This window comes from Pezoporus wallicus, unplaced genomic scaffold (assembly GCF_028554395.1).
Source record: "Pezoporus wallicus isolate ANWC-B61680 ecotype Strahan unplaced genomic scaffold, APGP_CSIRO_Pwel_v1 contig_4309, whole genome shotgun sequence".
NCBI classification, from domain to species: domain Eukaryota; kingdom Metazoa; phylum Chordata; class Aves; order Psittaciformes; family Psittacidae; genus Pezoporus; species Pezoporus wallicus.
The window spans coordinates 3,625,378-3,647,497 of NW_026638191.1; the positions used below are offsets into that span (position 1 = coordinate 3,625,378).

The window sequence follows — 22,120 nt, forward strand, 5'->3', positions numbered from 1 at the left end:
TCACTCCATCATAGAAGGCCACTAGGCTCGTTGGGCAAGAGTTGCCTTTGATGAAGCCATGCTGACTGTCTTGAATCACCTCCCTGTCCTCCACCTGCCTTAGCATAGCTTCTGGGAGGAGCTGTTCCTTGATCTTCCCACACAAAAGGTGAGGCTGACAGGCTGCTTGATCCCAGGTTCCTCCTTTCAGGTCTTTTTGGAAGATGGTGCAAAGTTTCCCTTCCTCCAGTCACCAGGAGCTTCATCTGCCTGCCATGATATTTGAAATATCATGGACAGGTGTTTGGCACAGTGCCTTCCTTCAGGACTCTTGGGGGAATGTTTTCAGTGAAAATGCCATAGTTTTACCTTGGTGGCTTTTGTTTGGCTGTGTGATAAGATAAGGATCATGTTAAGGCAGAAGTATTCCATGGGAGTTACTGCCCTTAGGTACATAGGTTCTTGGTGTGTTGTTCTGGCAGTGCCTGCCTTACTGAAAGGAAAAGCAAGAGCTTGCCATTCGTTATGGGGGTGGAAAATGAGGCAGGAAGAGTAGCTCTACATCGAGGTATATGAAAAAAAAATTTCAGCTGGATTGAAAAACACACTAACCAATAAAAGACAACCACAAACCGAATTGTACTACGCAGTAGATATCCAGTACAGTGCTGTGTTTGTCAAAGTTTGAGTTATTACCTTAATGCCATTGCCATTTAGAGCTGTTTTGTCATCTCCTTTAGGAAGGTGTTGCTGTTTGGTGCATGAAATCCCCATCTGAGATAGCTGAAGCACTGCAAAACAAGGGTCTGCTGCAAAAAGTCTGGAGGACACTGTGCCTATGATACCATCTGTGTTTTTCTATGTGCTTTCCTTGATGGGAAAGGTAAAAAAAAGCTGGAGTGAGCCCTTAGGTGTGAAAGGAAACAGTGGCGTGTTGGGGAGGTGAATGTGGCAGTGGCAGTAAGTTAAGCCTGTCCGTGTCCTGGTGTGAAGAGTATTTTGGGAGTGATCCTCCAAGTGTAACACACTATGGCCTGGCCATATGTCATGGGGATGGTGACTTTTAGTGGGAAGGAGTCTTCCCTGTGGGAAAAGATGATGGGTAGAACACTGCATCACTGGGGAAGAACTGAATGTCTGCTTAGCTGTGATCACATTTCCCATGGCAAAGTTTTGAGGATACCAATAGAAAACCCTGAGAAGAAGCCCAGTGCCCAAGGCTGCTCTCCTGGGATCCTCTCAGGGCCTCCAGAAGTTCTAATCCTAGCAGCCTGGTTTTCTCCATGGTATTACTCTTTTTGAAGGTAACTGCTGTATGTGCCATCACTTATTTGAATCGTTCTGTCAGTATTCTTGGAACATCTGTCTTGGGGGGTGTGTGTGTGAAGAAGTGCTCTCTATATTAAAGATGTCAGCAAAGCTGATGTCACACTAGAGGGCATGGGTTCCTTTTGTTTTATCTACAGTGAAAAGACCCACCCCTTGTTTCTTCCTTCTCTCATGCTGGCCATGTGTTTGGAACAGGGGATTTGATGCAGACTGCTGAATGTTGGCAGCTGTCAGTTGGCAGGATTTTGGGCAGTATTCCATGAGTATAGGAAGGATTTTCCACAATCCTGACCTGAAGGTGTTGTCACCAGCTTCAGGTATCACTCCTGCTTCTGCTTTGGTAGAGATTTATCAGTGGGCACCACAGTGTCTAGCGTTTTCAAAGCTTTTGAAGAACACGAATTCGTTTGGGTTTTTTAATGTCCAGCATCCCACGAAGTTGGAATTGATGTTGCAGGTAAGTTACTCTTTAAGGAGGATGTGTTTGAGAGGTTGATGTACATTTCCCATTCAGTTGTGGTTTCTTCCTGTTGGATTAAATGAATGATGCATGGATTAAAATGCCTGTAGGTTTGGAGCAGCAAAGCACCACTGCCTGCTCTTGTTCCCTTCCTGCTGCTGCCTGGCTGTGGTTTTGCAGGTGGAAGCAAGGACAGATGGAGGCTTCTTGATGCATTTCTTGGAGTAGCTATGTTGGGCATTGTGGGGATGTTCTCAGGGAAAACGCTGTGGTGTTACCTTGGCTGTGTGATGAGTGGATTGTGCTACTGAGTGACAGGTATTCTGTGGGAACGGCTATGGAGGTTCATGCTGTGTTGTTTTGGCAGATCATGGCTGCCAGAAAGGAGAAGCAAGGGCTTTGCATTCAGAGCAGGTAGAAAATGAGGCCAGAAGAATGACTTTTCATTGAGGTACATGAAAAGTGCTCAGTAGCTGTGGTGACCCCGTGCTTTTTCATCCTTCTTGGAGGATTACATGGCTGTAATGGATTTGACACCCTGAATTGAGAGACTCCCCTGAATTAGTCACTGCAGCTTGTTGGCTGATGTCAGTGTTGGGATTAAGAGGCTGGTGGATTCTGTTCTGTGATAGAGAATTGCAGACTTCTTCCAGCAGGGGAGGTGACTGAGCAAGTAGGAATGTTTCTCTTTGAAGAGATTAAAGGCAGCAGGGAAGAGCTCTTGCCAAAGGGTATGTCTGTGCTCCATGGCGCGAGTGATGTGTTGGTTGCAGAGAAGCAGAGAAGAAGAAGGGGTGGGGGGATGCAGCACAGGGAAAGAAAAAGTGAAAGAAGGAAGTAAGGGCAGAGAAGAGCAAACCACGAAAAAAGGGAAGAAACAGTCAACATGTTTACTAGCATGTAGAATATCACTGTAGACAGAAATGTGCTGAGAGGAAGAAAGGAAGGAATGAAGGAAGATGAAAACATAAAAAGCTATAAAGATGAGCAGGATGCATGAATGTTACCTTGCAGAAGAATCCAGGAGGAAAGGAAAAAGGAAATGAATATATGCAAATAAAGCAAGGAAAGAAGAAAGCAAGCATAGAAGGGAAGGAGCGAGAGCTGATAGAGGGAAGATTGAAGGATAGAAGGAAGGAAGCAATTACTGGAGGAAGCTGACAAAAACCAAGAGACAACAGAGATGGCAACCCCGCACCAATGTTGATTTTAACTAAGGGGATGGCGTCAGTCTGGTGTCCCCACGAAGCCTCAGGTGACGAGGAGCTCTCATAATGGGAAAGGAGAGAGAAGGGAAAGGGGCATAATGAGCAGTGCAGGGCAAGAACCGAAAGGGGAAGGAAAATTATGAAAAAATAATGGAGAAAGATGGTGGGGAAGAGGAAAGAAAACATGAAAGAAGGAAACAAAAAAAAAACCCGACACGAATAAAAAGTAATTGCTGGAAGAGAAAAAGAAACAGCAAACAATGAAGGAAAAATGAAATACTGGAAGGAAAGAAAGGAACGCGAGCGAGAGCGGGGTCGGCCGGCTTGGACAATGTCAGGAATCGTGAGAGGCGTTAGAGCAGCACACGGTGTCGCTGCAGGCTCAGAAACGGCGTGTCGGCGGCTCCGCCCCGGTGCGAGCGGCGGAGAACCCGGCTGTGAGCGCGGGGGGGTGCGGCGCGGGCCGAGCCGGAGAGCCAGTGGATCCGGGCGGCGGCAGGGAGCCGTGCGGGACCGGGCCGGTGCCGGAGCAGGCAGAGGTAGTGATGGGAGCGTGTCGTGGTGCCTTGTTGCTGGTGCTGGTGCTGCAGTTGGCCTGGGCGCTGGTCGGCGGGCAGGTGCGGTACTCGGTGCCGGAGGAAGCCAAGGCCGGCACGGTGGTGGGCCGGCTGGCGCAGGACCTGGGCCTGGAGGCGGGCGAGCCGGAGGCGCGGCGGCTGCGGCTGGTGTCGCAGGGCCGGCGGGCGAGCGTGGAGGTGAGCGGGGCGAGCGGGGCGCTGGTGGTGAGCTCGCGGCTGGACCGGGAGGAGCTGTGTGGGAAGAGCGCGCCGTGCTCCCTGCGGCTGGAGGTGCTGGTGGAGCGGCCGCTGCGCGTGTTCCATGTGGAGCTGGAGGTCACCGACATCAACGACAACGCCCCGGTCTTCCGTGTGAATGAAGAAGCTTTTACAATAGCGGAATATACAACTCTGCCGGGGTCTCGTTTCCCTCTGGAGGGCGCGTCGGATGCAGATGTCGGAGCCAACGCGCAGCTCACGTATAGCCTCAGCCCGAATGAACACTTCTCACTTGATCATAACGGAAATGAGCACAGCTCGTCTTTGACTCTTGTTTTAACGAAACCTCTGGACCGCGAGACGATGCCGATTCATCATCTGGTGCTGACGGCGACGGATGGGGGCCGTCCGCCACTGACGGGCACTGTGAAGCTGGTGATCTCAGTGCTGGATGTAAACGACAACGCACCCCAGTTCAACCAGTCTGTGTATAAAGTGAAGGTCTTGGAGGGTTCAGAGGCCGGGACTCATATAATCACGCTCAATGCCACGGATTTGGACGAAGGAGTTAATAGTGAAGTTATATATTTATTTAGTAGGCACGCATCCGCGGAAGTTAAAGAAATCTTTAGTATTGACGAAAACAAAGGAGAAATCAGACTTCAGAGAAATTTAGACTACGAAGAAATGGATAATTACGAGATCCAGGTCGAAGCACGAGACAAAGGTTCTCCACCGCTGTCGAGTCACTGCAAGATAGTGGTGGAGGTGCTGGATGTGAACGACAACGCGCCGGAGGTGTGGGTGACGTCGCTGTCGGTGCCGGTGCCGGAGGACGCGGCGGTGGGGACGGTGGTGGCTCTGCTGAGCGTGTCGGACCGAGACTCGGGGGCGAACGGACGCGTGCGCTGCACGGTATGGCCGTCGGCGCCGTTCGGTCTGGTGTCGACGTTCGCGGGCTCGTACTCGCTGGTGCTTCAGGAGGCGCTGGACAGGGAGCGGGTGTCTGAATATGAGGTGGAGGTGCGGGCGGAGGACGGCGGGGCGCCGCCGCTGCGCGCCAACCGGGGTCTGCGTGTGCCGGTGTCGGACGTGAATGACAACGCGCCGGCGTTCACGCAGGCCGTGTACACGGTGCTGGCGCGGGAGAACAACGCTGCGGGCGCGGAGCTGGCGCGGCTGTGGGCGCGGGACCCGGACGAGGCGGGCAACGGGCGCGTGAGCTACTCGGTGGCGGAGAGCGGCGGCGGGGCCGCGGTGTCGGGCGTCGGGTGGCGTCCGGCGTCGAGCTACGTGTCGGTGGACGCGGAGAGCGGTCGGCTGTGGGCGCTGCAGCCGCTGGACTACGAGGAGCTGCAGGTGCTGCAGTTCGAGGTGCGGGCGGTGGACGCGGGGGAGCCGGCGCTGTGCGGCAACGCCACGGTGCAGCTCTTCGTGCTGGACGAGAACGACAACGCGCCGGTGCTGCTGCCGGCGGCCGGGGACGGGCCGAGCGCCGGGGTCGCGGTCTCGACGGTGTCGGGTGCGGACTCGGGGGCGCTGTGGGCGTGGGCGACGTGGGGGGCGCCGGCGGGGCAGGTGTTGGCGAAGATCCGCGCGGTGGACGCGGACTCGGGCTACAACGCGTGGCTGCGCTACGAGCTGTGGGAGCCTCGGGGCAAGGGCCCGTTCCGCGTGGGGCTTTACAGCGGCGAGGTGAGCACGACGCGGGCGCTTGAAGAGGCGGACGGCCCTCGGCAGCGCCTGGTGATCGTGGTGCGGGACCACGGCGAGCCTGCGCGCTCGGCCACGGCCACGCTGAGCGTGTCGCTGGTGGAGGGCGCCGAGGCGGCGCTCGCTGTCTCAGGCTCGGGCTCGTCGAGGTTGGGGCTGCGAACGGTGGAGGGCAGTGCATCGGTAGCATCGGCGACGACGACGAACGTGTGGCTGGTGGTGGCCATCTGCGTGGTGTCGAGCCTGTTCCTGCTGGCGGTGGTGCTGTATGGGGCGGCGAGGTGGGCTCCGCGGTCGGCCGTTCTGTCGGGTCCCGGTCCTGCCACGCTCGTGTGCGCCAGCGAAGTGGGGAGCTGGTCGTACTCGCAGCGCCAGAGCCGGAGCCTGTGCGTGACGGACGGTGCGGGCAAGAGCGACCTGATGGTTTTCAGCCCCAACTTCCCACCGCCGCCCGGTTCCGCAGCGAAGGAGACGCAGCCGGAGGCATCCTCTCTTCTGCAGACGGTCAGTGGCGCTCCCTTTCTGTCCTCTCGTCCTTTTCTTCTGCGTCCCTGTCACTCTTTATACCCACCCAGTGGGCAGTTGCTGGTGTGAGTGGGCTCAGTTGCCGGCTCCTGAGAGGTGTGGGTGCTGGGACGATATTTGATTCTCTTCTGGGCACTTTTTCATCAGCTTCTGCATCCTGGCCAGGGCATTCCAGCCTGGTAGAAGAGAAAGGTGTCCCCTTGAAGTAAATCCCTTCTGTTATGTGGGGTTGCTTGTTAAAAAATTGTCCTCTTGTGCTGTGGTTCTCCCGTTCAAGAGAAGTGATGCCACGTGGCAATTGGGACTTTAGTGGTTTCTTTGCCTGTGGTCGATAGTCTCCAGATCTGTTCTTCTATGAGAGTCATAAAGAAATTAGGGAGGCATTTTCCTGTATGCAAGGATAACTGCTCAGTAGCATAAAGTGTTCACGCATAGGACTGTGAACCATCGTTGGTGTCAGTAATGGCACATTTCCAGTTTTATTTCTGCCATCCTGAATCATGCTGTAGATTTTTATTCCTTGCTGTGGAAGTGATGCTGGACATTTGGATAATCTTTCAGTATTTATATCATCAGAATTGACATTATGAGCGAAGAACTGGAAACTGTATTTCAAAGAACCCAAATATTCCTATATATTTTTGGCATCCATTGCAGTGCTGTGCTCATCAGCATTTGAGTTGTTCTCACAGAAAAGGAAATCAATGCCTATTGCCATCAGTGCTATTTTGACACCATCTACAAATACATGTTTAACATTTCAGAGGTGTAAGTTCCCAGATGTGGATCAGTTCCACCTGAGGTAACAATATGAAGAGTCAACTACAGAGTCTGCTGAACACAGTGGTCTATTGTTTTTTTTTTGGGGGGGGGGGGTGTTAGGTGTTTTTCAATGGGACTCTCATTGATGTCAAAAGTTGTGAGTTTGTACTCCTGACCAATGAATTGGCATGACATACATTGGGCTGCTTTGGTGTTCTTTCAATATTTTCATCAGCAGCCACACACAAAGGAAAAAAGACAGAACCCTCAACAAACCCCTAAATCCACATTGTCTTACAGAACCAATATAATCTTTTCCATTGGGGTTCTTCTAAAAATGTGGCTTGCTGTACCCAGAATGTAATGAATTCCACTGCAATTTAGAGCTCTTTTCATTACATTTTGTGCACCACACATCATCTGTATTATACAATTTTTGTATTTGTTTGGGGTTTGTTTTTTTGTGTGTGTTTTTTTTCCTTTTTTTTTTTTGTTTTGTTTTTTTTTTGTTTTTGTTTGTTTCTTTTTTTTTGAATAGTCTCATTGTTTGGAAGGGTCCAGGAGTGGTGGAATGAGCCCTCATTTGAGGAAGAGAACAGAGGCATGTCAGGGAGGTGAATGTGGTAGTGGGCCTGAGTATGGCCTTAGCACCTCATGATATGAAGGGTGACCTTGAGCAGTCCTTGGGAAGATATGCCTGAATTGGAAATCCTTGAGAAGACAGTGGCCTGTGTAGTAAGGCAATAATGGGAGACATTGTGCTTGTCCTGAGAACATATGTCCCAGGCTGGGGAGTGGAAATGACCAGAGGAAAGCAGAAAGCAGGAAGGGCACAGACTGTTCCTGCCCAGGATCCTTTTCCGGGCTCCCAGTGTGTTTGGAGTTGGAGGCCTTCTGGATCTTGAGACAGTGTGTGGTATCGAAATGCCCATAATGACTTTTGAGTGTGTCTCTCCCACCAGAGACAGTTACCCTGTAGTGCTGCTGCTGTCTGATGTAAGCAATGTGTTTGGGAAGAATTGGTGTGATGCTAACTACTGAATACTGTCTGATGAACCTTTTCGCTCCTGTTTTGGGAAGGTTGTGGGAAAAGAGAGTTTCAACCTGCTGTCCTTATGTAGTGGTGGGCATCTGCAGCATTTCCACAGGTGTTAATGTTCCTGAGATGGCTCTTTGGTTCTGCTGAGGCAGAATTTCTCAGGGCACATGAGGAGGTGGGTGTAACCTCTGTGTCTTTGACTTTTCCTATTTGGGCACCTGCATCATCAGCCTTGGTATAGATGATGTGGCCTGATTGTCACGTGTCTCATTCTGATATCTGGACATACACACCCAGCTCTGGTATTCTAGTATTTGGTATGTTTCTCATGAGGAATGATCCATGTGGCCTGGGATCAGAGGTATCAGAGATCTAATACAAACATTCCTAAGAACTCAATTTGTTTGAACCTTAGTGTGCAGAAAAGGTATCACTTCATATGTTGTGGTGCCAATTCTGAGGGAAGGTATGTGCAAAGACCTGGGTCATGATCTGAGAGGGTGTTGTGGGCATGTTCTTGTGGTGGAGCAACATTTGGGTGTTGTGGCAGTCATGGTACTGAGTAGGGCCTGTGTCTGCATCATGGCGAGCATGACCTTGAGCAGGGAAGAGTGTTGCCTAAGAGAAATGGAGATGCTGGGAAGAATGCAGTCTGTGTCATTGGGGAAGAACTGGAGAATGCCTGCTTAGCTGTGAAGCTCACATTTCCCATGGCATAGGATAGAAGATGCCAATAGTTATAACTTTGAGAAGAGGCAGCGCACAGTGTCCTCTCAACGCGTCCAGAAGTTCTACATATCATGGCAACCTGATCTTTTCAGTGGTATCGCTGCTTTTGAAGATAACTGCTGTGTATGCCTTTAATAATTTTGTTTCAATGTGGAATGTTCTTGCTTAAATGTTTTCAAAATGTTTATCATGTTTCTGGTCTTAGTCTTGTAAAGGAGGGGAAGAACTGCTCGTCGTAATCATGTCAGCAGGCCTTCTCTTGCAGTAGTGAAAAGGTCCATCCCTTGTTTTGTTTTGTTTTGGTTTTTTTTTATTCATACTGTCAGTGTTTTGGAAACGGGATGTGATGGAGGCTTGAATTTTGGCACCTGTCAGGTGGCAAGATTTTGGGGAATATTCATGAGTGTGTGGGAAGGTCTTTCCACTCTTCTGAGCTGATCATGTTGAGAATTTTACTAACTTTCAGCTTTCCTTCCTGCTTCCCCTTGGATAGAGGTGCATGAGGGAGCACCATGCAGTTCCAGTGTTTTCAAAGCTTTTGGAGAACATGAGTAATTTCTGTCTAGCATCCTCTGAGATTGCAGGTAATATTAAGGGACAATGTTCCTCAAAATCAATTTTTCTGTACTGAAAGTGTTTCTTTCTGAAGATGACACCAGTGACACTACAGGTAAGTCACTTATAATGTGTTTGAGAGGCTGATATTTAAATCATGTGCCTTGATTTAAATGCCTGTAGGTTTGGAGCAGCAAAGCACTACCACGTGTCCTTGTTCCCTTCCTGCTGCTGCATGTCAGAGGTTGAAGGGGTGGAAGCAAGGACAGATGAAAGAGGGACCTTGATGGATTCCTTGGAGTGGATGCATTTTGCATTGAGAGGTGTTCTTGGTGAAAATGCTGTAGTGGAACCTTGGTGGCTTCTGTTTGGGTGTGTGAAAATGAGTGAATCATGCTAGTAACTGGGAGCAATGTATGGCATGGGGACTAAGGCCCTGAGAGTGAAGGTTCTTGCTCTATTGTTCTAGCAGAGCCTTGCTGCCTGAAAAAGAATGATCTTCAAGTTCATTCTGCAGGTGGATGATGAGGGTGGAAGAAAGGCTGTTCATCGAGGTGTATGGGGAGTACTCAGGACCTGTCATTCTCCCATGCTTTTTGAGCCACTGAGAAGGGTTGTGTTGCTGGGCTGTGATGGGTTTGTTTCTGAATGAGGGATTCCTTTGCATAGTTTGGAGTCTTTGTAATCTGTTTCATTAGCAGTTCTAGTGGGTGGTGCTTGGGCTTCTGTTACAAAGGGTGATAGATTCTGTTCTGCTGTAGCAGAGCTATTTGTCATTTGATTGCCTTTCTCTGTTATTTGCTGGGTGCTTGAGAGGACTGAAGGCTGGAGAGTCTGGCCTTCATTGTGAAGAGAGGGGAAGTTGAAGATGCATGGATTGGATGAAAGCAGGCTCTTCCATGATGAGAGGAATGGAAGGTGGCATGAAAGATGCACGAGAGCTCTTGCCAAAGGGCACGATGGTGTTTCATGGTGAGGATGGTGTAGCTATTTTAAGAACATTTTCATAAAGGACAAAATGAAGAGGCAAGGATGGAATCAGAAGAGAAATGGAAGCACAGTGCACAGCCGGGCAAGAAAGAAAAAGAGGATGAAAGAGAGGAAAGGAGAAAAGTAATGAAGAAAATAAAGAGAAAGAAGGGAAAGGATGAGTAAAAGAAGAAAAGGAAGGACTCGGTGGGAGAGAAAAAGGAGGAAGAGATGCTTGAAGACGTAACCAGCATGCTCTCATGTTATCTGGAGACGCTGAATGGAGCTGAGGAACTCGGCATCCTCGGTACTCATGCACACTGCAATGCTTTATGAAGAACTGTCAGCAAGATGGATGCTAGAGGACCTGTCTATCCTTCCTTGTAAGCGTGGTTTGTGGTTTGGAAATACCACAAAGATGGCGGTGGAAGAGGAGTGTAGTGTAGGAAACACAGGGGAAGAGAATGGAAGAGAAGACAGAAAGAAAAGAAGGGAATCATATAAAGAGAAAAAGGAAAGAGACTACGAGAAGGAAAGGATAAAGGAGGGTGAGAAAAGAAGCAGAAAAAGAAAGGAGCGAAGATGTGATGAAGAACCCGCTCTGAAGTCACTTCTGGTCGCGGAACAGAACTGTTGGCAGAGCACCGCGCTTCGACGCTGCTGCCCCGTCACCAGGGGGAATGTGTCTGCCTATGAGGGTGTCTGCCGCGGCGCCGGAGCTGCCTGGGAGCTGACATCGAGGGAAGAGGAGACAGATGAATGCAGAGTGACAAAAAAAGCGTAAAGAGCAAGATAGGGTTGGGCAAGAATGAAAAGGGAGAATGGAGAACAGATAAAACATTGAGAATTTGGGTAAGGGAAAAAAAAAATCGGAAAAATGAAATAGGAAGAAGGAAATGAAGTAATGTGTGCAAGCAAAAAGCACGGCGTAAGGGAAAAAGGAAACAAGGGAAGAAAGAGGCGAAAGAACAGAGCGCGTGAAGCGTTGGAGCAGCACACGGTGTCGCTGCAGGCTCAGAAACGGCGTGTCGGCGGCTCCGCCCCGGTGCGAGCGGCGGAGAACCCGGCTGTGAGCGGGGGGGGGAGGGGGGGGGAAGGGGGCCGAACGGAAGAGCCTGTGCACCCGGGCTGCGGCGGAGAACCGTGCTGGCCCGGGTGGGTACCTCCAGCGCCGATGGCGATGGGCGGCGTGTGTCGTGGTGCCTTGTTGCGGGTGCTGGTGCTGCAGTTGGCCTGGGCGCTGGTCGGCGGGCAGGTGCGGTACTCGGTGCCGGAGGAAGCCAAGGCCGGCACGGTGGTGGGCCGGCTGGCGCAGGACCTGGGCCTGGAGGCGGGCGAGCCGGAGGCGCGGCGGCTGCGGCTGGTGTCGCAGGGCCGGCGGGCGAGCGTGGAGGTGAGCGGGGCGAGCGGGGCGCTGGTGGTGAGCTCGCGGCTGGACCGGGAGGAGCTGTGTGGGAAGAGCGCGCCTTGCTCCCTGCGGCTGGAGGTGCTGGTGGAGCGGCCGCTGCGCGTGTTCCATGTGGAGCTGGAGGTCACCGACATCAACGACAACGCCCCGGTCTTCCCCGCTGCACGGAAAAACCTCAGCATCGCGGAATCGTCGCTGCCGGGGACTCGGTTCCCACTGGAGGGCGCGTCGGATGCAGATGTTGGAGCCAACGCGCAGCTCTCATATAGCCTCAGCTCCAGTGAGCATTTCGCTTTGGATTTACACAGGAGTGAAGAATATCGAGAATCTCTTTTTCTGGTGCTCAGAAAGCCTCTGGACCGCGAGACGATGCCGATTCACCGTTTGGTGTTAACTGCAAGCGACGGGGGCCGTCCGGCGCTGATGGGCACGATGGACCTGGTGATCTCGGTGCTAGACGCCAACGACAACGCGCCGCAGTTCAATCAGTCTGTGTATAAAGTGCAGCTGCTGGAAAACGCTACAGAGGGGACGTTGGTGGCTCGGGTGAACGCCACGGATCCGGATGCGGGGAGCAATGCCGAATTGACATTCACAGCGAGTAATACTTTTCCCCAGAAGGGTTTAAACATTTTTCTTTTGAATCCAGAAACAGGGGAGATCCGTCTAACGGGCGCCCTGGACTTTGAAGACGTCCGTTCATACGAGATACAAATTGAAGCAACAGATCAGGGGACTCCCCCGCTGTCGGGACACTGCAAGGTGGTGGTGGAGGTGCTGGACGTGAACGACAACGCGCCGGAGGTGTGGGTGACGTCGCTGTCGGTGCCGGTGTCAGAGGACGCGGCCGTGGGGACAGTGGTGGCTCTGCTGAGCGTGTCGGACCGGGATTCGGGGGCGAACGGGCGCGTGCGCTGCACGGTGTGGCCGCCGGTGCCCTTCGGTCTGGTGTCGACGTTCGCGGGCTCGTACTCGCTGGTGCTTCAGGAGGCACTGGACAGGGAGCGGGTGTCTCAATACGATGTGGAGGTGCGGGCGGAGGACGGCGGGGCGCCGCCGCTGCGCGCCAGCCGGAGTCTGCGTGTGCCGGTGTCGGACGTGAACGACAACGCGCCGGCGTTCGCGCAGGCCGTGTACACGGTGCTGGCGCGGGAGAACAACGCTGCGGGCGCGGAGCTGGCGCGGCTGTGGGCGCGGGACCCGGACGAAGCGGGCAACGGGCGCGTGAGCTACTCGGTGGCGGAGAGCGGCGGCGGGGCCGCGGTGTCGGGCGTCGGGTGGCGTCCGGCGTCGAGCTACGTGTCGGTGGACGCGGAGAGCGGTCGGCTGTGGGCGCTGCAGCCGCTGGACTACGAGGAGCTGCAGGTGCTGCAGTTCGAGGTGCGGGCGGTGGACGCGGGGGAGCCGGCGCTGTGCGGCAACGCCACGGTGCAGCTCTTCGTGCTGGACGAGAACGACAACGCGCCGGTGCTGCTGCCGCCTGCCGGGGGCGGGCCGGGCGCCGGGTCTGCTGGCTCGGCGGCGTCGGGTGCAGGCTCAACGGAGCTGTGGGCGTGGGCGTCGTGGGGGGCGCCGGCGGGGCAGGTGTTGGCGAAGATCCGCGCGGTGGACGCGGACTCGGGCTACAACGCGTGGCTGCGCTACGAGCTGTGGGAGCCTCGGGGCAAGGGCCCGTTCCGCGTGGGGCTTTACAGCGGCGAGGTGAGCACGGCGCGGGCGCTGGAGGAGGCGGACGGCCCTCGGCAGCGTCTGGTCATCGTGGTGCGGGACCACGGCGAGCCTGCGCGCTCGGCCACGGCCACGCTGAGCGTGTCGCTGGTGGAGGGCGCCGAGGCGGCGCTGGCGGCCGCTAACTCGGACTCGTCGAGAGTGGCACTGGCGGCCGCGGAGGGCGGCGCTGCATCGGCGACGACGACGAACGTGTGGCTGGTGGTGGCCATCTGCGTGGTGTCGAGCCTTTTCCTGCTGGCGGTGGTGCTGTACGGGGCGGCGCGGTGGGCTCCACGGTCGGCCGTGCTGTCAGGTCCTGGTCCTGCCACTCTCGTGTGCGCCAGCGAAGTGGGGAGCTGGTCGTATTCGCAGCGCCAGAGCCGGAGCCTGTGCGTGACGGACGGCGCGGGCAAGAGCGACCTGATGGTTTTCAGCCCCAACTTCCCACCGCCCCCCGGTTCCGCAGCGAAGGAGACGCATCCGGAGGCTCCCTCTTTGCTGCAGACGGTCAGTGGCGCTTCCTCGTTTCCCTCCCCTTCCGCCGATGCTGTTTGCCCCCTTTCGCCCTTTTAGCTCACCCGCCCACCAGGCAGGCCCTCCTGTGAGCCGGCCTCAGCCCCCCTGTCCTGATGGCGGTGGGTGTTGGCACCGTGCTTGATGCTCTTCTGTGCAACTTGCATCTGCCTCTGTCGTGGCTGGAACACCCCCGCTTTTGCTGGTGGGAAGAGAAAGGTCTCCCCTAGAAGTAAATCCTTTTTGTTTCTTGTCAAAAACCTGTCCTCTTGTGATGTGATTGCATTCTTCAAGAGAAGTGGTTCCTAATGACAGAGGTTCAGGTGTTTATCTGTGGTGGACTTTCTACATTTTAATTTGTTCACTAAAAAATTTGGGGAGGCGTTGTAGAGTTTATCCATGTTCTTCTGCAAGGTTGTTGTAACTCTACTCATTAATCTTTGCAGAGGACTGTGAACCACTGTGTCAGAAATGGGAAGTTTCCTTTTGTTTTTCTGCACCCTTGAATCATGTTGTAGATTTCCACTCCTCGTTCTTAAGTGACAGTCCCATTTGCATGGACTTCCAATACTTGTATCATCATTATTGACATCCTCATGGAATTGGAAAACCTTAAAAAAAAACCCTGAAAATTTCTATTATATTTTGGTGGCATCCATTGCAGTTCTGTGATTGTCAGCATCTGGTCTGTTCTCTCTCAGAAGAAAAAGCCCATTGCCATCACAGCTCACCCGACACCATTTTTACAAATACGCATGTAATTTCAGAGATGTAATCCAGGTGTGGATCAGTTCTCTCTGAGATAACAGAACTTGAAGGAACTACAGCGAGTCTGCTGAACACAGAGCTACTGGCTGTATGGTTTTTATGGTGCTGTCATTCATGGCAACAATTGTGAATATTACTGACCAGTGAAGTGATGTGACATACACTGGAGTCTTTGATGTTGTTTCTCAATATCTGCATCAGCAGCCACACGCTTACAAAAGAAAAACACAGAACCTGCCCAATAACAAACCCCTAAATGCAAATTTTCTCACAGAACCAGTATATTCTATTATACTGAATTGTTTGTCCACATTTGGATTGTTCTATCACAGCATGAAATCAATGCCATTGCAGTGTAGAGCTGCTCTGATATCTTTTAAACATGTAATGTGGGTTGCACACAATCTGATATGATTGGTTTGGTTTTTTTTTTAAAGTTCTCTCATTTTTTGGAAGGGTCCACAAATGCTTGAGTGAGGCCTGAGTTGGGGAAAAGAACAGAGGCATGTCAGGGAGGTGAATGTGGCAGTGTCCCTGAGTAGGATGTTAGCATCTCATGATATGAAGGGTGATCTTGAGAAGTTGCAAGACTTGCCTGAAATGGAAATCCTTGGGAAGACCATGGGCCATGTAGTAAGACAGTAATGACAGCATGCTTGCTCTGAGAACGCATTCAGGAAGAGACCTGAATAAAACATGAAGGCACAGGCTATTCCATTCCAAGATCCTTTCCCAGGCTCCCAGCTTGCCTGGAGTTGAAGGCCTTCTGGATCTCGCGATAGTGTGTGGTATTGAAATGCCCATAATGTCTTTTGAGTTTGTTCTCTGAAGCAGACAGTGCTCTGTGTTTCTGCTGGTTGAGGTGGGGAATGTGTTGGGTAAGAGTTGGTGGGATGCTGTCTGCTGAATACTGTCTGGTGAAACTTTTCACTCCTGTTTTGGGACAGTTGTGAGAAGGCAGTGTTTCAGCCTGCTGCCCTTGTATAGTCGTGGGCATCTACAGCATTTCAACAGGTCTTGATGTTGTGATGGTTCATTGGTCTCGCTGAGGCAGGACAACACAGGACACAAGGTTGGTGTAATCTGTGTTTGACTTCCCCTCCTTGTGTACCTGCACCGTCAGCCTTGGTAGAGATGATGTATCCTGTTGTCACATGTGGCTCATTCTGATGTCTGGACATACACACCCAGCTCTGGTTTTCTAGTATTTGATGTGGTTCTCGTGAGGAATAAGATCCATGTGGCCTGGGATCAGAGGTATCAGAGATCTAATACAAACATTTCTAAGAGCTCAATTTCAGTTTGAACCTTAGTGTGCAGAAAAGGCATCACTCCATATGTTGTGGTGCCAATCCTGAGGGAAGCTATGTGCAAAGTCCTGGGACATGGTCTCAGAGAGGTATTTACTGCTGGGACATGTTTTTGTGGTGGAGCAATGTCTGGGTATTGTGGCAGTGATGGTGCTGAGTTGGGCCTGTGTCTGCATTACGGGATGAGTCATGACCTTGAGCAGGGAAGAGTGTTGCCTGAGAGAAATGGAGATGCTGGGGAGAATGCATTCTGTGTCACTGGGGAAGAACTGGAGAATGTCTGTTTGGCTATGGAGATTGCATTTCCCATGGCACAGGATACAGGATGCCAATTGGTAACCTTGAGAAAAGGCCCAGTGCACAGGGCTGCTCTCCTAGGATCCTCTCAGGGCCTTCAGAAATTCTATATATCATTGCAGCCTGTTGTTTCTGTGGTATTACTGCATTTGAAGATAACTGCTGCACATGCCTTTGATAATTTGGTTTTGGTGTGGAATGTCAGTGGTCAAACAGAAATTTGAATCATTCTGACAGCCTTCTCAGAATGCGTCCTTGTTCATCTCCCTTTTCTTTGTCTTGCAAGGGAGGAGAAGAAGTGCTCTCCTTCAGCAAACCTGGATTTTCACTATGCTAACATGGGTTTCTTTTGTTCTCATGTCTGTAGCAAAAATGCCTACCACTTTTTCTTCTCTCATGTTGGCTGTGTGTTGGGGGCAGGAAATGAGATACAGACTGCTGAATTTTGTCAGCTGTCAGGTGACAGGTTTTGAAGCAATATTCATGAATGTGTGGGAATGTTTTTCCACTCTCCTGATGATGATGTTGAAATAATATTTGTAGCTTTAAGGTCTCCCTCCTATTTCACCTTTGATAGAGGTGCATGAGGGAGGACCACACATGATTTTCAAAGCTTTTGGAGAACATCAATTTTTTTTTTTCTGCACAATACCCCCCACATTTGCAGGTAACATTACAGGTAAGTCAATTGTTCATGAGGATGTATTTGAGAAGCTGATGTACTTTTGTACTCATTCACTTGTGGCTTCTTCCTTTTGGACTGACTGGGTGCTGCTTGGGTTGGAATGCCTGTAGGTTTGGAGCAGCAAAGCACCACTGCCTGCTTTTGTTTCTTTCCTGCTGCTGCCTGGCAGAGGTTGAGCAGGTGGAAGCTGGGACAGATGGAGGAGGGACCTTGATGGATTTCTTGGAGTAGATGTGTTGGGCACTGAGGAGATGTTCTCAGGGAAAACACTGTGGTGTCACGGAGGTTTTTGGCTGTGATGAATGAATTGTACTGATTGAATAGTATTCCATGGGAACTAACATGAGTATGGAGGTTCCTGCTGTGTTTTATTGGCAGAGCATGGCTGCCAGAAAGAAGCAGGAGCTTGACATTCACTGTACAGGTAGAAAATGAGGCCTGATAAATGGCTTATCATTGAGGTACATGAAGACTGCTCAGGAGTTGTGGTAGCCTCCTACTTTTTGAGCTTTCACTGAAGATTGTTGTGCTTAGTTGTGATGGATTTCAGTTCCTCAATGAGAGACTCACCTGAGATAGAGTCATTGGAGCATGTTTACTGAGATGTCAGTGTTTGGTTAATTTTCAGAGGATAGTGGATTCTCTTCCTTGAGAGAAGAGTGTCGTCTGCTTCTAGAAAGGGAATTGACTGTGTAGTCTGTCTTCAGAGACTAGAGGAGAGCAGAAAGGCAGTTCCTCATCTGGAGAGATAGAAGGCAGCAGGGAAGAGCAATTACCAAAGGGTATGTATTTGCTACATGACAAGAGTGATCATAAATATGTTGGTTTAAGAGACAAACCAGAGAAGAGGAAGGCGTTGGTGGAGTGGTGTAGGAGGAGAGGAGAGGAGGAGAGAAAAAAAGAAGAGAAAAGGAATGAGCAGTGCAGAGAATAGATCCATCTCTGACAGTGTCTGCCGCGGCACCAGACCCAGTGGAGAAACTGTAAATGGGGGTAGAGAGAAGAGTTGGAAGAGAAGGGACAGAGGTGTAAAGAGCAGGGCAGGGCAAGAACGGAAAGGAAATCGAAGAGAATAAAGAAATGGAAGAAAGAACAAAGGGGAAGAAAGCTAAAGGAAAATGAAAAAAAAAAAGGAATGATGAAGAAAACGACAATGAGGAAAATAAAAGAACGAGTGACATGAATAGAATAATAGAATCATAGAATAAAATGACATAACTGCGGGAATACTGAAAACGGAAGAAAGAGTAAGAAGTGCAAAGAAAAAGGAATAAGAAAGACTGAAAGGAAAGGGGAACAGGGGAAGAAGTCGCGAGCGGAGCAGCTCGGGTCCGTAGGATTGGGCGGTGTCAGAAAGCATGTGAAGCGTTGGAGTAGCACACGGTGTCGCTGCAGGCTCAGAAACGGCGTGTCGGCGGCTCCGCCCCGGTGCGAGCGGCGGAGAGCCCGGCTGTGAACGTGGGGGGGCAGAGGGGGCCGAACGGAAGAGCCTGTGCACCCGGGCGGCGCCGGAAAACCGTGCTGGCCTGGGTGGGTACCTCCAGCGGCGATGGCGATGGGCGGCGTGTGTGAGGCTGCCTTGTTGCGGGTGCTGGTGCTGCAGTTGGCCTGGGCGCTGGTCGGCGGGCAGGTGCGGTACTCGGTGCCGGAGGAAGCCAAGGCCGGCACGGTGGTGGGCCGGCTGGCGCAGGACCTGGGCCTGGAGGCGGGCGAGCCGGAGGCGCGGCGGCTGCGGCTGGTGTCGCAGGGCCGGCGGGCGAGCGTGGAGGTGAGCGGGGCGAGCGGGGCGCTGGTGGTGAGCTCGCGGCTGGACCGGGAGGAGCTGTGTGGGAAGAGCTCGCCGTGCTCCCTGCGGCTGGAGGTGCTGGTGGAGCGGCCGCTGCGCGTCTTCCACGTGGAGCTGGAGGTCACCGACATCAACGACAACGCCCCGGTCTTCCCCGCTGCACGTAAAAACCTGAGCATCGCGGAATACACCACTCTGCCGGGGTCTCGTTTCCCGCTGGAGGGCGCGTCGGATGCAGATGTCGGAGCCAACGCTCAGCTCTCCTATAGCCTCAGCCCCAGCGAGTATTTTAGAGTAGAGGAAGAAAACAGTAACTCGCTCAGTAAATCCTTGTTTCTGGTGCTCACGAAACCTCTGGACCGTGAGACGATGCCGATTCACCGTTTGGTGCTAACGGCGACAGACGGGGGCCGTCCGCCGCTAACGGGTGCTGTGGAGCTGCTGCTTATAGTGCTGGACGTGAATGACAATGCGCCCTATTTCAACCAGTCTGTGTACAGTGCAGTTTTGCCTGAAGACGCCTTAGAAGGCACGTTGGTGGCTCGTGTAAGCGCAACTGATCCGGACTTAGGAGTATATGGAGAAGTGATTTATGAAATAGATACTATTGTTCCTTCCTCGGCATCAGCTGCATTCAGAATAGATGAGAAGAGCGGGGAGATCAAACTGACTGGCGCCCTGGACTTTGAGACAGTTGCTTTATACAGCCTAAATGTTAAATCCAAAGATCAGGGGACTCCCCCACTGTCGGGTCACTGCAAGGTGGTGGTGGAAGTGCTGGACGTGAACGACAACGCACCGGAGGTGTGGGTGACGTCGCTGTCGGTGCCGGTGCCAGAGGACGCGGCGGTGGGGACGGTGGTGGCTCTGCTGAGCGTGTCGGACCGAGACTCGGGGGCGAACGGTCGGGTGCGCTGCACGGTGTGGCCCCCGTCGCCTTTCGGTCTGGTGTCGACGTTCGCGGGCTCGTACTCGCTGGTGCTTCAGGAGGCGCTGGACCGGGAGCGGGTGTCTGAATACGAGGTGGAGGTACGGGCGGAGGATGGCGGGTCTCCGCCGCTGCGCGCCAGCCGGGGTCTGCGTGTGCCGGTGTCGGACGTGAACGACAACGCGCCGGCGTTCGCGCAGGCCGTGTACACGGTGCTGGCGCGGGAGAACAACGCTGCGGGCGCGGAGCTGGCGCGGCTGTGGGCGCGGGACCCGGACGAGGCGGGCAACGGGCGCGTGAGCTACTCGGTGGCGGAGATCGGCGGCGGAGCGGCGGTGTCGGGCGTCGGGTGGCGTCCGGCGTCGAGCTACGTGTCGGTGGACGCGGAGAGCGGTCGGCTGTGGGCGCTGCAGCCGCTGGACTACGAGGAGCTGCAGGTGCTGCAGTTCGAGGTGCGGGCGGTGGACGCGGGGGAGCCGGCGCTGTGCGGCAACGCCACGGTGCAGCTCTTCGTGCTGGACGAGAACGACAACGCGCCGGTGCTGCTGCCGCCTGCCGGGGGCGGGCCGGGCGCCGGGGCCGCGGGCTCGGCGGCGTCGGGTGCGGACTCTTTGGCGCTGTGGGCGTGGGCGACGTGGGGGGCGCCGGCGGGGCAGGTGTTGGCGAAGATCCGCGCGGTGGACGCGGACTCGGGCTACAACGCGTGGCTGCGCTACGAGCTGTGGGAGCCTCGGGGCAAGGGCCCGTTCCGCGTGGGGCTTTACAGCGGCGAGGTGAGCACGACGCGGGCGCTGGAGGAGGCGGACGGGCCTCGGCAGCGCCTGGTGATCGTGGTGCGGGACCACGGCGAGCCTGCGCGCTCGGCCACGGCCACGCTGAGCGTGTCGCTGGTGGAGGGCGCCGAGGCGGTGCTGGCGGCTGCGGGCTCAGGCTCGTCGGGGGCGGGGCTGCGAACGGCAGAGGGCGGTGCATCGGCAGCATCGACGACGGCGACGAACGTGTGGCTGGTGGTGGCCATCTGCGTGGTGTCGAGCCTGTTCCTGCTGGCGGTGGTGCTGTACGTGGCGGCGCGGTGGGCGGCGCGGTCGGCCGTGCTGTCGGGTCCCGGTCCGACCACGTTTGTGTGCGCCAGCGAAGTGGGGAGCTGGTCGTACTCGCAGCGCCAGAGCCGGAGCCTGTGCGTGACGGATGGCGCGGGCAAGAGCGACCTGATGGTTTTCAGCCCCAACTTCCCACCGCCGCCCGGTTCCGCAGCGAAAGAGACGCATCCGGATGCATCCACTCTGCTGCAGACGGTCAGTGGCGCTCCCTGCCTCGCCTCTCGCCCTTCCCCCAACGCCTTCTATTCCTGTCGCCCTTCTCGCTCATCCTCCCGCTGTGAGCCTGGCTCAGCCCCTGAGTCGTGATGGCGGTGGGTGCTGTGCAAGAATGTTGGTGTCTGCCTCTGTATCCTGAATGTAGTACCCCGGCTCTTTGATGGGTGTGAAGGGAAAGATCTCTCCTAGAAGGCAATCCCTGGTCTTATATGGGGTGTCATTGTTTTTTGATTCTCCTATGAAGAGGCGTGACACCACGTGATATTTGGGATGTCAGGAATTTCAGTACCTGTGGTGGATTTCCTCCTTTTTACTTCCTCGACCAGATTCATGATGAAATTAGGGTAGGCATTTTAGTGTTCTTTAGCAAGGATGTAACTCTGCTCGGTACCGTAATATAGAGGACTGTGAACCACCATAGGTGTCAGAAGCAGGAAGTTTTTGTATGTATTTCTTCCTCTCCCTCCCTTACTGCCCCCCATCATGCTGTAGATTTCTGTTTCTGGCCTGTTTGGATGGTCTTTCAGTTTATCATCAGCATCGGCAGCCTGAAGGAAGTACTGGAAACCTCATAGGTTATACTACATTAGGTGGTATTGTAATGTGCTGTGCTTGTAATAATTCGAGTTCTTAAAGAAGGAAATCAGTGCCCACTTCGAACAGAGCTGTGCCAACACCGTCTCTAGAAATACGTGTAACATTTCAGAGTTGTAACAGAGGTCCCAGGTGGATAACTTGGTCAGCTACAGACAGTCTGCTGAACACATGACCAGTATGTTTTTTCCGTGGCTCTCACTGATGGCAACAGTTACTGATTTGTGCTCCTGACCAGTGAAGTGGCATGACATACACTGGGCCGCTTTGATGTTCAATATTTGCATCAACAGCCACACACAAAGGAAAAAACCAAAGAACCCCCCAAAGTACTGAGTTCAGATTGTCCTACAGAACCAATATAATCTTTTACATTGGGGGACTTGTCAACATTTGGGTTGTTCTGTCACGGAACATAATTCCATTGCAATGCAGAGCTTTTCTGTCACCTTTTGTGCCCTGCACACAGTCTGTGATACAATTGGTTTGGGGTTATTTTTTAATTAGTCATTGTTTGGAAGGGTCCACAAATGCTGGAGTCAATCCTCAACTGGGGAAGAGAACACTGTCAGGGAGGTGAATGTGGCAATGACCTTGAGTAGGGCCTTAGCACCTCACAATAGGAAGGGTGACCTTGAGCAACAGGAAGCCTGAACTGGAAATTTTTGGAAGGATCACTGGCCATGTAGTAGGGCAATAATTGGAGATGACATACGTGTCCTGAGAATGCATGTCCCAAACAGGAGTGAAAGATGCCCAAA

General features: G+C 53.1%; 2 protein-coding genes across 2 annotated transcripts; both read left to right on the forward strand.

Annotated features, from left to right (window-relative positions):
* Positions 1-3,500: 3,500 nt before the first annotated feature.
* On the forward strand, positions 3,501-13,735 carry LOC130599375 (protocadherin-16-like). Its single transcript, XM_057409780.1, has 3 exons — positions 3,501-6,055; positions 7,715-7,748; positions 11,057-13,735. Exons 1-3 carry the CDS (start codon positions 3,522-3,524, stop codon positions 13,733-13,735), a joined length of 5,247 nt encoding a protein of 1,748 aa, XP_057265763.1. The 5' UTR covers positions 3,501-3,521.
* A 4,549-nt stretch (positions 13,736-18,284) lies between these two features.
* On the forward strand, positions 18,285-20,855 carry LOC130599376 (protocadherin alpha-10-like). Its single transcript, XM_057409782.1, has one exon. The coding sequence runs from the start codon at positions 18,285-18,287 to the stop codon at positions 20,853-20,855; it is 2,571 nt and encodes an 856-aa protein (XP_057265765.1).
* The last annotated feature ends 1,265 nt before the right edge of the window (positions 20,856-22,120 follow it).

What these genes read in the sequence shown, in the direction of transcription:
- LOC130599375 (XM_057409780.1), top strand. Translation starts at nt 3,522, where the DNA reads ATGGGAGCGTGTCGTGGTGCCTTGTTGCTGGTGCTGGTGCTGCAGTTG. An exon ending in CCCAGTGGGCAGTTGCTGGT is followed by an intron (nt 6,056 to 7,714) that starts GTGAGTGGGCTC and finishes CTCTCCCACCAG; the next exon opens with AGACAGTTACCCTGTAGTGC. An exon ending in TAGTGCTGCTGCTGTCTGAT is followed by an intron (nt 7,749 to 11,056) that starts GTAAGCAATGTG and finishes GTGTCGCTGCAG; the next exon opens with GCTCAGAAACGGCGTGTCGG.
- LOC130599376 (XM_057409782.1), top strand. Translation starts at nt 18,285, where the DNA reads ATGGCGATGGGCGGCGTGTGTGAGGCTGCCTTGTTGCGGGTGCTGGTG.